Source organism: Prionailurus viverrinus, chromosome B1 (genome assembly GCF_022837055.1).
Source record: "Prionailurus viverrinus isolate Anna chromosome B1, UM_Priviv_1.0, whole genome shotgun sequence".
Classification (NCBI taxonomy): domain Eukaryota; kingdom Metazoa; phylum Chordata; class Mammalia; order Carnivora; family Felidae; genus Prionailurus; species Prionailurus viverrinus.
Genome location: NC_062564.1, coordinates 188,315,533 through 188,332,658, shown reverse-complemented (window position 1 = coordinate 188,332,658; position 17,126 = coordinate 188,315,533). Strand labels below are relative to the sequence as shown.

The 17,126-nt window shown below is 39.9% G+C and overlaps 1 protein-coding gene across 1 annotated transcript in view; it reads left to right on the top strand.

The window, feature by feature from the left end:
- The first annotated feature begins 753 nt into the window (after positions 1-753).
- The window catches only part of LOC125163314 (cytosolic beta-glucosidase), a 130,048-nt gene continuing 113,675 nt past the window's right edge, over positions 754-17,126 (top strand). The window contains exons 1-2 of the mRNA XM_047854849.1: positions 754-828; positions 2,099-2,292. Of these exons, the coding sequence (XP_047710805.1) occupies positions 2,271-2,292 (22 nt within the window). The 5' untranslated portion in view covers positions 754-828; positions 2,099-2,270. The remainder of the gene's footprint in view (positions 829-2,098; positions 2,293-17,126) is intronic.

The following is a 17,126-nucleotide window of genomic DNA, read 5'->3' as shown; positions in this document are numbered from 1 at the left end:
TGGAGACTATCATACTGTTGGTTCCTGCTGCTTATTAGACAGATTTTCAATAAACTCTCCTGTTTTTAGCCCCATTTACCACCTCATTTTTAGATTTTGGAAGCCCAAGGACCAATTCAGCTTGCTTCTGCGCTTTCATGTTTTTCTCTGTTCTGCTGAGTCTGTTACTACTTGACCATTTGGTTTCTAATTTCTCAAAATTTCTTGCCCTTTTCCCATTCTCTTTGGCCTTGTGACTTTATCCCTACATTTTAATTTTTATAGAATATTAAATTTTTTTAACGTTTATTTATTATTGAGAGACAGAGAGAGACAGAGCGTGAGCATGGGAGGGGCAGAGAGAGGAGGAGACCCAGAATCCAGAGCAGGCTCCAGGCTCTGAGCCATTAGCACAGAGCCCATCGTGGGGCTCGAACTCACAAACCGCAAGATCATGACCTGAACTGAAGTCGGACACTTAACCGACTGAGGCACCCAGGCACCCCGATTAATAGAATATTTAACAGAAGCATGAATTGAGTGCGAAGGAAACAAGTATTCACGTCATCATATTTAGTTTTAAGTCTCCTTTTTAAGCCATTTTAAACCAGAATGTTCTCTTTGGCTCTCTGTGCACATGCATATATGTGTGGACCACTTGTCCGGTCTTTTTGCTCCTTCAGATCTACTCTGGATATATTAAAAATGGGCTAAAAAAACAGTCATTTCATGTTTTAGTGAAGAACACTGTGAAGGAAGATGTAATGAAATGGGCTTCTTATACTTAAAAGAACAAAATGTAACACACTGACAAGATGTACTCCAAGATGTTAAATCTTAACTACCTCTGTGAGTGGGGTTTTTCTTTTTTTTTCTTTTTGCTTCTCTGTTCTTTCTAACATATATACAATAATTCTTCATTTTCTTAGAAATAAGAGACAGGTGGGGGTGCCTGTCTGGCTCAGTCAGTGGAGCACGTGGCTCTTGATCTTGGGATTGTGGGTTTGAGCCCCATGCTGGGTGTAGAGATTACTTAAAAATAAAATCTTAAAACAAAGAAATGAAAAAGTAAAAGCTATTTAAAGTTGACTAAAACACACACACCACATCACACCACACATACATGCATCCAGAGGAAATAAAAACTGTTAACTTAGAATTATTGGGGGGGTTACCGTGTTCAGAACAGTAGATGTAACATTTGAAGATTCTACTGTCTAATTCTAAGGCATATTATATATTTCTGGTGCATATCCTCACTCGCCAAACATATGCACTCTTTAGGGTTTCTTTTTTCTTAATGTTTATTTATTTTTGGGGGGGGGGTGCGTGGAAGGGCAGAGAGAGAGACACACACACAGAATCAGAAGCAAGCTCCAGGCTGTGAGCTGTCAGCACGGACCCCAACGCAGGGTTCGAACCCACGAACCGTGAGATCATGACCTGAGCTGAGGTCGGATGCTTAACTGACTGAGCCACCAAGGTGCCCCCTCTTTGGGGTTTCTAAAAGCAGAAGGTGATTACATGAATGGGGACAGTATGTGGCGGGTTGCAAACTGTTGTCACTCTCGGGTTCACATTTCTCTGAGTAAATTGAGGAAGACATTATTGCTCTGCTGCACCAAGTGAGCACACACATTATACAGTAACACAAAAGCTTTCCATTTGTCACTATAAACTTCTAGGGTGACAATGCCATTTTCCCTTTTTCTGTAAAAGTGTGGGACTTTGAAACTCAGGACCTTGTTTCTTTCCCTGAAGTAAAATGAGGAAGAAAAAAATGAAAAGGACCTTGAAGTTCCCTGATGATTCCAGTTTCCTAGCTCCTGTCCCTCCCAGGGATGCCCAATGCTTTAATTGAAATAAAGTTTCCTAGGCATTCCTCCCAGCTCTGGTTCTGTGAATAACCAGCCTGACAGCTTTCTCCTTACTTGCTAGTGTTAGAGCACTTGGAGTACACTTGAACTGACCATAGAGTGGGTGGCTAGAGTCCATTTGAATAGCAGCTTCCAAATGCTGCCAAATATATAAAATCCAGACAGAGAAATAGGTAGGCTTTGCAGAGGTTAGAGAGTATGGATCTATATGTCAGCTGTCCCTAAAGGATTCCTTCCTACAGGTTCTCCTTCTGAGATCTCTCCAGGAGATGAGTTGTTGACATCCTTTCTTGACTTCACTCCTGATGCCGAATGCCAGAACATCCACTCCTGGGCAGCACTGGTTGGAAGGGGAGGATGTTTAGAGGAATTGGACAGTTTGCCAAACGGTTCCACGAATTAGGAGCTTGACATATGGTAATATGCTTGGTTAAAAGTAAGTGTATCTTTTGTTTAAATGAGAGGTAGTTGGGGTGATTATTTTTGTCTCAGCAGATCTCTAAGGAGAGAAAAAATTAATTCGCAACATCTAAGGAGGGAAACTAAGTTAAGCTCCATGTGCTATGATTAAGGTCTAAGTCCTGAGTGGTCCAGCAAGAGAAAAGGTAAGCAGGGAGGCTCTGAGCGGAGACCCCAAGCTTATTAGAATCACAGCTAACATGGCTGTGCGTGGCATTGAGTGGAATGACAATGCATGCTTGTGTGGTGATTGCTAACGTAAAAGGTGTCAATATTAAGGCTCTGTGTTACACCAGTGAGCAGCTGTCCTCTGGTATTCCGATATCTGAGGGTTCCTTTAAAGGCTCCTAATCTTAATCTTTTCTTTTTCCTCTGAGCTTTTAATATTCTCAAAAGTCAATCTTAATCGAACTTCTTAATCAGGCTAGCTTCTCTTCTTTGAAATTACTTCCCTTTGACAATATCTTAATAGTAACTAAGGCATCCATGCAGAAAATTAGAAATGCATTACCCGCCCACCTCTCATTTTCATCCCCCATGCAGCAAGTGGGCACTGTTGGCTGGAGCCCAAGGCTTTTGAGAAAAGCAAGGGGGATTCCTTCAAGAAATGAGAAACATTTGTACAGTGGCTATACCATTCTTAGAATCTATCTCCTCTTACTCCTTCCTTCTTTTTCTTCTTCATCCCAAATATATATTAAGAAGCTACTGGGCAAGAGGTCCTATGCTAGGCTTTAGGAAGAGATGCAGATATCAGAGCAAGATATTGTTTCTGTTGTAGAGAAATACTCAATCTGGTTGGGGAGCTGCTAAGACATAGTAATTAAAGATTCAGGATTTGAAATCAGAAGAACTGAGTTCCAATCTTGCTTTTCTGTTTTGGCTATAGGTCCTTGGGCAAATTTTAAATCCTTACTATGTTTTCTCAGCTGTGAGATGGAGTTAATAATACCTTCCCTACATGATTGTTGTGTAGGGACTCAATGACACCGAAGAGGGTCTGACACATCTTAAGCACTTAAAAATATTGGCTGTTTTTAGAGGAGATAAGATAAAGATACAAATCATTTAAATAGCTAAACATAAAGTTAACATGATACAAGGCACATATTAGCATAAATTCTATGAAATTGGTAACTCTTAGAGTTCAACAATTCAAAACTAAGCTAACTGTCCCAAAAGCTCTTCCAACAAGAGTCAAAATTATAATATGGTGCTTCGTTTCTCTGTTGTTCACACTAAAACTCACTGTCCCCTTCAATGTTGCCCTGTTTGAAGTGAGTGAATGAACAAGTGTCCAAGACAACACGCATGCTGCCAAAGACATTAGAATCTGCAAAAAATCTGAAACATATCAGAAACAGACACCCATGTGGTAAGCAAGAAGCAATCAGGAGATGTCTTTCTTGTAAAACTTGGTGTTGAAATTGTAGATGTGATATTGCAGTGTGTAGAATACTGGAATCAGAATCAGAAGATTCTGTTCATAGTGAAAAACAAAGGCCTAGAGTAAGAATATGGCAAGTTTTCAGCCTTAAACCAAGAACCAATGGGTTCTGATTCTAATCAGCAGCTTCTCTTGATTCCTTATTTAATTTAAATATATTAGCTCAGAATACCATGTGCTCTTGGAAGGAAGGGAACATGTCTTGTTTTGTCCTCTCTCCATAGAATCCAACAAGATTCTGAGCCCCTTAGCTACTAGGACTAACCTTAGAGAATAACCTTAGTGCAAACAAATCCAGGTTAGTCCAAAAAACCTAGGGGAAAAAATCTCCAGAAGAATTTAAGATGCAGCGTTCTTTGTTTTGACCTGTAGAGAATCTGCCGATAGATAATGTGAGAAATTAACTCTGTGCCTAAAGATAAGGCAATTGGTTTTGATAATCGGTTCAGGTGTATTTTCTAGCCTATTTTATTTATTTTTATTTTTTTTGAAGTTTATTTATTTATTTATTTTGAGACAGAGAGTGCACACAAGCAGGGGAGGGGCAGAGAGAGAGGGGGAGAGAGAGAATTCCAAAGTAGGCTCCACACTGTCAGTGCAGAACCTGATGTGGGGCTTGATCTCACAACCATGAGATCATGACCTGAGCTGAAATCAAGAGTTGGACACAACTAACTGAGCTACCCAAGTGCCCCCAGCATGTTTAAAAAGAAAAAAATATGGAATGTCTTTTATCTGTATCCTGGAGCCCAATTCACAGAGACTCAGGTAAATGATGAAATTAAGTTTTCTGCCCGACACAGCTGGGAATGGGATCTCAGAGCTGAAGTAATCTCATCAAGTCAATAGTCATAATAATTACTACTATCTATTTAATACTTTATAAAAGTTTACACGATTCTTCAAAACACATTTATTTTAGCATCTGTTATGCTCTGTATTTAGCTACTGGTGTTACAAATAAATAATAATTTTCATATGTTGACAAGTTCCTGTGTCTTGTATTTTCTTCTGAACTTCCTGTTTATACATACTGGATCCTTACAACAACCCTCCCACATAGCTAATATTACCTGCATATTACAGGAAGTGAAATTGAGGCATAGAGATGAAAGATCTTGCTTAATGCCCCACCACTTTCAAGCAACAGAGCTGATAGTCAAACCCACGTGTTTGTCAGGCTTTGGGATTCTCATGTTCCATAGTGGTTGCTTTTCAGTGGTGCATGGAACAAAGGGAACGTCAATACCCATGCAATTGTGATATATTATGATAGAAGCCAACAGAGAGTTATGTGAAAATATTTCTTATATTTATTCTTTAAATATGAAAGTGTTTTGTTCACAATGCTGCAGAGTCTCAAGACTTTGTAAGCTGTTACAGTAGTTTCTCCTTAATATTCTCTCTGTCTCTCAAACTCTTTCTATTTATTGTGAAGGAACTGGAGTTTAGAGTAGGTGTAACTAACTTAATAAAAATGATCAGAATGATAATGATAAGTGACTGAGCTAGAATTCAAACACAGGGTTGTCAAGTGTCAAAAACTACACCTTCTACTGATTCTTGATGTGCTCAGAGTCAGTTAGGTGCTATGAGATGTTGGGAAGCATTTATTTAACTCTGCCATTATTTAACTCAAGGTAACACTTGGACTATGATTTGCAAGACTGGAAGTCTACTACGTGAACAAGATGAGGGAGGACATCTCAGATTATAGAGCCAGCATGACAGATTATAGAGCCAGCAGGAGCAAGCACTCCCGGGAGAGAAGAGCAGAGTGGGTCCAGGAAGCACAAGTCATTTGCTATGGCTGTTGACGTGCAATGGCATGTCAGATGAGCCCTGATTTCCCACGACATTATAAATAAAGCACTGGCATAGTTCAGAGAAGGAAGAAAATATAATGTTGACTCTAGGGAAATTAGATAAGATCTCATAGGAATGACACTTGAATCTTGAAGGACGAATGAAAATTGGACAGATGAAGATGGAGAGGGAAAAGCATTCCAAATGGCAGGAATAGCATTAGAGAAGGAATAAATACATATTCAGTCTGTGGACAGGAATCATGAATAATCATTCACTTTGACGAGACTCAGGGAAATAAGATTGGAAAAAGATGCTTTGCCAAATCTGGGAAAGCCTTGACTTCCAGGTGAAGGAATTTTATTTTGCTTGTAGGAACCACTGATGGAAAGACATGATCAAAACTGTGTTTAAAAAGTTGCAGATTGATACAGAATTAATTTCTAAGACTTCAATAAAAACTGTCAGATTAATTTTAGTAAAAATCAACACCAAGACAAATAACCAAATTGACTTTTGTATCATGTTTTTCACTTTACAACAGATTTCAGCTAAGGGTTCATTTGATCCTTCAACCAATTCAAGGCAGGCAGATGAGGTACCTTGAGAAACAGAGATTTAAGGAGACTTCCCCAAGTATGCCCTGTCCTTACAGAGTGCATTGAGATCTTCTGACTTCAGGCTCAATATTTTCTGAGTATCCTCACGGTGGGCCCTGGAATTTTACATTACTTTGTTTTCTTCTTTAGACCATCTTGTTCTTCTTCCCACAATGAAACAGATGTCTGTTTCGGCATGAATGTAAAGCTCACATTAATGATTATATGTATCGGGCACAGTTCTAAATGTTCCCTGTGAATAAAATAAATTAATAGTAACAATTATCCAAAGTGGGTACTGTTACATTTCACAAATAAGGAAATCGAGGACTAGTTTGCTTCAAGTTCTTGCAGCTGTAAGTGACAGAGCCTGGATCTGAACTCATGGACTATGGCATGAACATGCAACCGTGTAACTACCACACGTCGCTATTTTCCCAGGAGCAAGAGCTGTTTTAGAGTTTGGTTAATGTAGATGCAGAATAAGCAGCCTTATCAAGACAGCAGAATTACTTCTGAGCTTGACCAGATATCTGTAATAATGATTTGTAAAAGCAATCACAATATAAATCTGTATGCAACTTATTTGAAAGTAGCAATTTGGATTTACAGGTTTCCCAGTAGCTGTTAAAGTGATCTCTGTAGCATGCTGATCCTTTTATGAACATCTATAGTTGGCCTAGAGGTAGGTGTACACGGTGATAGCAAGTGGAAGGCAGTGAGTTATGAGACCGACTTGCATTGGTTTTAGCAGCTGTCAGCCAGTGTCTTAAATTCCTCATTTATAAAATAAGGCAAACAGAAATAATCTCCAGGAAACTTTCTGATCATAAATAAGAACAAGTATTCTCCCTTTCTTTGCTTTCTCCTTACATCATTACATCAATAGGTACATCCACCCACTGATGCGATACTTGCCAGAGGCATCGGATCCAGCTTGTTGAACCGTTTTCCTAGAGTGACTTATGCACACCATGAACAGATCACAAATCATGAGGTCTTACGGTCTGGTCTTGCCCACCAACAGAAAATTACATTTGGCTGATGGAATATATTTGAGCCATGCCTAAATGACGGTCTGTCTAATTTATGATTTTAAGAAGATAAAGTGAGGCAAGTGGCCAAGATGGTTTATGGAAATGGATTTGAAAAAATGTGTCAGAGCTTGGAAAGCTGGGGAAAGCAGCAGTTTTTGTTTGTTTATTTGTTTGTTTGTGGTTTTCCCTGTTTGTTTTACATTAGCCAAACCTTACCCCTTTCCCTCTAATCCTTTCCCCTCTGCTCGCCAGCTTTATTCAAGAAAACCACCAGAATGCAAGTTGAGATCCTTTGTAGATATCAAAATAGTTACCACAGGCCAGTTTGTACTCAAGAAGCTTAAAATCTACCTGAGAAGAGAGACTGCAAGCCTCTGTTCCACAAGGGAAGCGGTCTCTGGGAGGTAGGGCTTTTTAAAGGAAGGTGTTAATGGCCCAGGAAGTCAGAAGTGAGAGCTCCAAACAAAGATGATCTTTGCAACAGCTGGTGCCCCATAAAAAAAGGGAGGATGGCCTTCTGGGGCTTTTGTCTCTAGTGACTCCTGAACTGTAAATCAGAACAATTCCCACACTCCACATGGCTTTTCTTTCATTTATAAACATGAGTACACAATTCCACCTCAGGGGCTAAACCTCTTCCTTTCTAGCCATCATTTGTCTGGAAGAGTCTAGATTTTGCCTAAGTGGAAAATGGTGATATTTTAGGAATTCAGTTTCACAGAAAGAATAGGTGTGTCCTCCTCATTTGTCCTCTTGCCCTGGAGTGAAGAGCTAAAATCACACATTGGAGATTTAGGTTAAAGCCAATAGTTTTATTGTCAAATAAATCCCCATGCTGCTCTTCCCCAGCTTTGAATTGAGCAAGTTTCTAAATCTTGATAACCATCCATTTCTAAGTCTTTAAAAAGAGAGTAAGACTTCTTAGCCTTCAAGTTTGTTGTGGAGAGGAATTAAGTCAGCTTGGCAAAGTGGATAGGATAATGCCTGGGCTACAGTTGTTGATTCCTTTCAACCCTCTCTCTTTCAACACCACTCCCTCCAAATACCTAGTTTCATCATGAAAAATGGAAGAGCTTTAAGACAAAGTGAAATGGTTAAAGTTGTTGTAGGTCTGAGCGCTGTGAACACAGTCCCACACATACTGCCAACAGTCATTGAAAGAATAACATTATGTGTATGCTTTTTTGATGTTTCTCTCTTCCCTCAAACATCTGTAGTTTATCTATGAACTATTCTCATTTATGTTAGGTGTCTGTGAAGAGAGACAGGAGAAGAGAGATAAATCGTCAATCCTTGCCTTGGAAAACCTACTGCATTCTCTTACCCAAACTGGACCTTGTAGTATGGGTTTCTAGAATCAGGCTGTGCTCTGGAATGTGAAATCTAGACTGACGTAGAAAGCTCAAGTGTTAGAGCTGATTGTTCTGATTTAGGGAAGCATGACTTTTTTCCTTCCTGTCAAAAGCAAGTTACCTTGCTTCAAAAAGTATTATTCTTATCTACATAATTTAACTCAAGTAAGTTCTTTGACACTTTTTATAGAATGATTTAAATTGCAGGAAAGTTTTTTAAAAAGCGTTTTGGTGGGCTTTTTTTTTTTCCCTTTAAAGCATAGTGTTGATCCAACAAAATGGAGTGCCAGAATTCTGGTAGTATGTTGACCTAGCAAGAGATATTTGTGCAAGATATGGTGATTACTTGAAATAACCTTCCTGGTTTGGAGACCCGATTCAATGTTTTCTAGTCAATGTGCTACCAATTCATTTGGGTGTCCCACAATGTCATGACTTTCTTTTATTCTACTGTGTGAAACCTAGTACCAGGTGTATATGTCAACACGTATTTCTAGGTTTGTCTCTCCCTTTGCAGTTTTTACTTTTATACATAGAAGAGAGAGAAGGAAAGAGTAGAGGGGATTATTAAAAAAACAAACAAACAAACAAAAAAAACCCCAAAAAACGTAGAGTGAAGACACATTGGCCTCAAGTGGAATTTTCATGATCTTTTGGTTATTGTTAGATATATGCCTGTTGAAAAGTGGAACTACCAAGTGAAGATATAAGTGCTTATAAAAAGCTAAGAAAAATCAAAGCAATTTTGGGAAAGGCTCCTCTAGTACATGGACTCTGCGGTAGAAATGTGTTCTGCCTTCTATAAGAAGAATTGACTGAGTCTTCCAAGGGGATGAAAATTCTGGAAAGAGACAAGACTTGGAATGGAAAAGCCTGGACTTGAGTTCTGGCTTTGCTGACTTATCACAATGCTTTTCCAGGCAATGCTCTGGCCCTCTTCTTCATTTATAAATGCTGGTGCTTTACCAAATGACCTTTAATATTATTTGTAGCTCAAAAGACTCTATGACCCTAACCAAGGATTCCTCTCCAAGCTCCATGAATAGGGCCTTTTCAGTTCTAGGTTTTATGATTCTGAATGAAGGTCTTACTTCCATTTGACCACTGTGGAAAAAGAGGAGAGAGATTTGGAAGGGAGCTCTGTGTAGTTCACTGCTCTACCATGTGGCACAAAGAACAGCTGTACTACAAGCAAGTCTGCTTCCTAAAAAAATAAGATGTTCTAAAGTGGACAAAAAAAGACCAAGTAGTGAAAGGGTAAGAGCTGCTGGAATGTTAGCTTTATTTAGCCCCAGATGACTGGCAGTCAATTGTGACATTATTACTCAATGTGCCTAGGCTGCCATTCAAAACAGTTGTTGCAAGTGCTCCAGAGAGAACAGTAGGCCTGTGTAGTTCTGTTTTCCCTCTTTTCTAGAGGGGGTGGAGTGGAATGCTCACACAGCTGGCTTTGAAGACTGTTGGTGGTTAGAATCAGGGTCTGTTGAGGGTCAGTAGAATTTGTCTACTCCTCATGTGGTCTCATTTTAAGAAAAATGCTTTTGCTTTTCTAATATATAATGTCTACTTATTGTAGAACATACCATAACCTCACCACTAAGACATATGCAGATATGTCTTTTTGTACATCAAGAAGAAGCCAGAGAAGCATGGGAGGGAGGAAATCCAGATGTGCACATATGGAAATAGGCCTGGAGAAGCTAAGGAACCTTGCAACATGTACAGATTCTTTGTACTACACCACCCTTCCTCAGGCTCAGCTAAACATTTCAGAAGAGTGAAAGCATTGTTGATATTCAAAAGCTAAAGTAAGGTCTTGGAATAAGGCAATTTTGTTCTGTTTCTGAAGCAAGAAAAGAATCACAGTGCACACCAGGATAATGATTTTGGAAGCTCAGTTAATTGTGAAGGTGAGGCTGATCCAGCTTGTGGCTAGATATAAAGGAAATATTGTTCCCTTCCCATAAATGATTTCCCATATGTAAAGTGGGGCTGAACCTAGCAGGTGACTTCAGAGATGTGGAAACATTTAACCACATATGAATAAATCTTGCAAACACTTTAAAAAAAATGCAAAGTATAACCTTTAAAGTAAAATTGCGGCTGTCACATTTGGAGACTGAAAGCTCTAAAAGCAGAGCTTTTTTATACCAACCACAAAGGCCAGGGACCTGTGGTTTTATTGGATTTCTCATCCCAAGAAAATATTTACACTTGGATGAAATGATGCGTTTTTAACTATAAAAGCCAAACAGAGCATATTTATGAAGAATGTTGCAAATAAAAATGTTTTTTTCCCTTAGCCTGGCAAAAGTGACAGCTCTGGTTAAGGCACCAAAAAACTCCGTAAAATATAGAATCACAGTTCTTTTAAGTGGGTGAAGCTTTTTATTCTTAGTAAGGACATATATGAGTGATTGCCATGAAGGAAAAAGGACTTTGGTGAGTGTCCTGCTTTCTACTGCCAAAAAATTCCAGTCACTAGAGTTTTTGGAAGCTTCTATCCATATATATGAGAGGAAGAGAAAAGAACAGCACAAGAGAGAATGAGAAAAAAATAATTAACATAGATATAGCTCAATAGACCAGAGGCAAAATGAAATAAATTAACATTGTAGGGAAATAAAGGCTTTTGGGAAGGAATTTAACAATGTTTGCCATTCAGTCATCGACAATCCAATTTTTTTTTTAAGTTATTGATTTAGGGGTCGATTGGTTTGGGGAAAAACCCAACCCAAACTAAGTGTTTGCTTCATGTATTAGCCATTATGCCATCAAATAAAGTCCTTATTTTTAGCTGACGCCTCCAGGCTTCTGAATAACAGAGGCAGAAATAAAACAAAAGCTGGGGAAAGTGATCCAGAAATGGATGTGTTGACACACGCTGGCATTTTGTCCTAACAAAAGTAATATCCAAATGCACTAAAATAGAAGGGGCCAAATCTCGTCCTCAATATTCCCTATTTGTTCTCTCATTTTTACAGTTCTGATTGCCTCTTTAAAGGATATAAGGCCAACCCCAGGAGAAAACTACATAAGGAACTTCTAAAAAAAAAAAAAAAAGAACTTCTTAAACTGTCTTATTAGACTGAAATTTAATTATAGCAAGTGCAGCAAATATTGCTTAGAATATGGAAATGAGTGACCCCAAGGATTCAGTATTTTTATAAGATTGCACTGATGTGAAGTTATAAGACATATCTATATTGGTCTTTGGCCTCTCTTCCTGACTCAGAGCTCCTAAAATCCTTGTAACTTACTAGATTACAGGAACATCTTTTGCTTTAATGAGGGGACTCTTGGTGGGCTTCTGGACGGGGCCAGTCACAAGAAAGGCCAAGCCATGAAGAGGCTTGGAACATTCAACCTCACCCCCAATCTCCAGAGAGGGTAGAGGGGCTAGAAGTGGGGTTAATAATTGATCATACTTCCATAAAAATCCTAATTATGGGAGGCTCAGAGAGCTTCTAGGTTGGTGAACACATTCAAGCTGGGACATGTAGCACCCCAACTTCATGGGGACAACAGGTCCCGCACCAGGGATTCTATTAGACCTTTCCCTGTGTATCTCTTCATCTGGCTGTGCCTCTGTGTGCTTTATCACATCCTTTATTATATACCAAACTGATAAACATGAGTGAGTGTTTCCCTGAGTTCTGAATTGTTAGAAGGAGTGTGGGAACCTCAACTTCTAGCTGGTTTGTCAGAAGTATAGGTGACAAACTGGGACTTGCAACTGGCCTCTGAGGTGGTGGCACTCCCTGGGACTGAGCACATAACTTACGGGATCTGATGCAAACTCTAGGTGGAATTGTCCTACTGAATTGTAGGACCCCTGTTGGTGTTGGAGTTGGTCGGTGTGGGAAAAAACCCACATGGCTGGCCTCAGAAGTGTTGTGAGTGCAAGAGGTGCCTGGCTGGCTCAGTCAGTAGAGCATGCAACTCTTGATCTCAGGGTCGTGAGTTTAAATTCCACGTTGGGCATAGAGCTTACTTAAAAAAAAAAAGGAAAGGAAAGATGTGAGTGTGAGAATATGGAAGACTGTATTTTTTTTTTTTGGATAGCTGAGAGATTTATTTTCACAGTGTTTATTGGACTACATTCGATTGCAATAACAAATGGCAAAAGGCCACAAGTCCAGCAAAAGAGAGGGCACCTAATGCATCACACTGGACATTGGAAAGAATTAGCAGGGTACATTTTTCCATGCACACATGTGACTTCTGTTCTGGCTCCATTCCTTTGCTGGATTTGTCTAGACAAGAGCAGGTACAGCAATTGTAAAAGTGGGAGAATCCATGTCAGAGGAGCTGTGTCTAAGGAGAGAAGCCATTCACAAGTGTGAGCCTTGGAGAAATACTGCTCCCATACACCCCATAACTGTCTGCTTTCACATGTCCTCTGCCTTCCACCTGTCTCCCTTCCACTGCCAAATTAAACTGACTTAGGGAATTGGCTTCTTTTAGATGTTCTCTGCTGTGAAAAAGAATCCCTGCCCAACCTCACCGCTGTCCTTATGGCCCTCTGAGACTGCTACTTTGAACAAATAGCATGTCTTACCCATGACTGTTTTTGATGAAGCTTATCAGTGGTGGGCCTGGCACTTTTCACAGAGCTTCACATGTATCATCTCATTGGATCTGCACAACAAGCCCATGAGCTAAGAATGATGATCCCTCCTTGGCAGGGAAAACTGTGGTTCAGAGAGGTCAAGAAATGCATCCAAAGGGGTGTCTGGATGGCTCAGTTGGTGGAGCATGCAACTCTTAATCTTGAGGTTGTGGGTTCGAGTCCCACGCTGGGTACAGAGATTACTTAAAAAATAAAAATAAATAAATAATAAAAAACGCATCCGAGTTTTACATAAGTAAGAAACAGCAAAGTTATCCCTTTCATGGGGCCTGTCATGTGACATCCAAGCCCATAGACCTTGTCCAGTCATTCATTATTCTAGAAAAGAAGTGTCATCTGAGTTTTAAAAATACTGCATATTCAAATTTTCTTCCCAATAAAAAGTGGCAAAGGCAAAGCTAATCAACATCTTCCTTACTGTTAAAATGTACATAAGACAGAGGGGAAATGAGTGGTTGTGCGTGGATTTAAAGTGGGTGAAAATAATGGCATAAGACATTTGGCCATTTGGCCCCAGTTTCAAACATTTGGGTACACTTTTAAAATTTGTGCAATTGGCTTTGTCATACCTTCATTACTACTTACTTTACATTGACTCAACCTTTTTTTTTTTTTAGCCTAAAAATGGGCTTATAAATATATTTATATCATGGTGGCATATAGAAAACTAGAATCATTTGTTGTAAGTAAAAGGTAACGCATAAATATAATGAGAACATGGCAATTTTACTAAATTTTAGCTTCCTCTGTTTTGGGATTTTACCCCTCAGTTTCCAGCCCCCTCTCCTCCTTCAGACTTCTTTCCCTGTTTGCCTTCAAGCCAGAGGACAGAGGTTTCCTGCTTGAATTCCATGAGGGGTGTCCTCAGGGTAAAAACTTTTAAAAATGGATCACACTCTGCTTCACTTTCCTTCTTTTATGGTTTGTCTCTTCCCCTGTAGCTATCCACATTTACTTTATCTTCAGTTGTCTTTGGTGTTATATTTAGAGTTTACAGTTGGAATTGGTAATTCTGATACAAGCTACTCTGCCATTATCAGAAGCTAAAACTTTTGTTTTTAATCACATTTATGATTAGATTTTTGTGGTTTTTTTTTTTTTTTTTTTTTTTTGCTTGTGTGTATTAATACCTGTCTCTTCAATGGAACTCTAAGCACATGAAGTGAATGTTCTAAAAAGAGGTTTTCAGGAAAAATTCTCATTTGCCACAAGCTTCTTCATGCTGACCTTAACTGTTTTGGCATATTTTAATGACCTCCCCTTTATTTCAGGAATAATATCAATGTATTGCTCATGCTTTATACATTTTGATTGTTACATGTAAAGATTATAATGCAAAAAATCATTAGAATACAACCACATAGAACTCACACATGAAATGAGAATGTAATAATCTTATATAATTATTGAAAATGAGCAGACCATTTTTTAGCTCTAAATGTTATGAACCAAAGCAGAAGTTGAGGTCTGGTGTTGTATCATGCACCATTGTTCAAAGCAGGGATTCCCAAATAAAGGGAATGTGAGTACAGGACAGCTGCCTGTGAAGCTGTGAGCTGCCTATGAAGGACAATGAGGGGTGCTCCCTGCTTGGTGCAGAGGCAGAGAGATACCCCATACCATCAGCACACCAAATTGGGCAGGTGGATTTTTAAACCAGCCTCCCTAACACCCAGAAGCATCACAGATAGCTTTTCTGGTGGAGTGCTCGGAGAAGAATCCTTATCATCTGTTCCTTGAGCCTAAATCCTAAATCCACTTCAGGCCATGGTCCCAGAGGGTTTGCTTTCTCTGTTGATGACATCAAATGTACAATAGCATCCTGTAGTTTTTGGTACACTTCCCTCTTCCCTACCTGTCTCCTTTTTCTACTCTGAATCCGTAAATTTGTTGGGAGGAGGAGTGGCCATAATATGCTTAGGAAAATTATTGGTAACTCTTATTCTTTGATTCCTCCCTGAGTAACTTGGGATAAAAATGGGATGCTACTAAACAAAGTTGAGGACCTTTAATTAGTAAATTGGAAGATAATTCAAGCCCTAACACTATGTTCAGGGATTGACTTGGTTGGACCGGTTCACCACTTTTTCCTAGGGTTTAGTATGGTGCCTGGCTCATAACAAATGATCATTACCCATTTGGTGATTAAATTGATGAATTCGGGGAAACCATATACCAAATGAGTCTTTCATTTTTAGCTCGCCTGAGTAAGGTAATCTCTACTTTAGAAGAGTTATAAACCGATAGGGAAGTCAGACCACTAAACACATTTTAAAATAAAATGGCATGAGTGTTATGATAAGGGGTGCACAAGGTCCAATGGGAGCTTGGGGCAGTGGGACACCTAACTCTTTCTGGAGAATATGTTCTTAAAAAGGAAACCTTCAGGGGCGCCTAGGTGGTTCAGTAAGTTGAGCGTGCGACTTTGGCTCAGGTCATGATCTCGTGGTCTGTGAGTTTGAGCCCACGTTGGAGCTCTGTGCTGACAGCTCAGAGCCTGCAGCCTGCTTCGGGTTCTGTGGCTGCCTCTCTCTCTGCCCCTCCCCTGCTCATGCTCTGTCTCTCTCTGTCAAAAATAAATAAACCTTAAAAGGAAACCTTCAGCTGGCTAATGGAAGAGTGGTGAGAGTTGGCCACAATAAAGGGAGAAAAATATTCCAGGCAGAAGAAGCAGCGTTTGTTAATAATTGTGTTGAAGGGGGCGCCTGGGTGGCTCAGTTGGTTAAGCATCCGACTTCGGCTCAGGTCACGATCTCACTGTCCATGAGTTCGAGCCCCGTGTCGGGCTCTGTGCTGACTGCTCAGAGCCCGGAGCCTGTTTCAGATTCTGTGTCTCGCTCTGTCTCTGACCCTCCCCCGTTCATGCTCTGTCTCTCTCTATCTCAAAAATAAATAAACGTTAAAAAAAATTAAAAAAAATAATAATTGTGTTGAAGAAGAGATGGAGCATGGTAGATTTGAAAATCTGAAAAAAGGAGAGCTTGTGAGAGGAACACTGGTGTGGATGTCAATGGAAGGGAGGCAGGAACCAGATCATTGCAGGCTTTATGCAGGTCAAGAAGTTTGAACTTCAGGGGCAAGTGACAATCTGAACAATTTGTGTTTTAGAAAGATGGCTCAGGCTGCTCTAGAGGCTCTTGGATGGGAACACAACTGGAAGTTGGGAGTTAGCACCTTTGGAACTTTGTAGTCTTGAGAGGATTTCTGTGGACTTTGCATTAAGAGGTCACAGAGATGAAGGTGAATGGACATATATAAGACAGGTCAAGGAATTGGAGTCAACGGTATTTGGAGGTGGGCTGCATGTGGTAGAAAGTGGGAAGAGGACAAGCGAAAGGTTCAGAATGTTGTCTAGACCATCTGGTGCTCTTTGACTAAGGACCCAAGAGACACAGGTCTGGGCAGGTTCTCCTAGGCCATCACATGCTCTATATCATGGCTTGCTCTTTCCACACAATTCATCTAAATTAATTTTTTTAATGTTTATTTATTTTTGAGAGAGAGACAGAACACGAGTGGGGGAGGGACAGAGAGAAAGGAAGGCACAGAATCCAAAGCAGGCTCCAGGCTCCAGGCTCCAAGCTGTCAGCACAGAGCCCCAAGTGGGGCTTGAGCCCAGGAACCATGAGATCATGACCTGAGTCGATGTCAGACATTCAACCGACTCAGCCACCCAGGCACCCCTAAATTAATTTTATGATCACTGAAATTGTTCCTTTTCACTCTGGTTTTACATCGTGTTTGGCTTCATTCTAGCCTTTTACACTTCCTTTTCAGATTGTGGGCCTCCAATGCTTTGCTTTATTCACTATGGGAAGAAAATGCTTTTGAAGTTCCAAACCCAATCCCTGAAGCAAGATTAACAATCAAAGATACTTTCAAATGTGCAAATGCTCATGGGACTTAGGTGGATTAGCTACAGTCTAGTCCTGAGGCA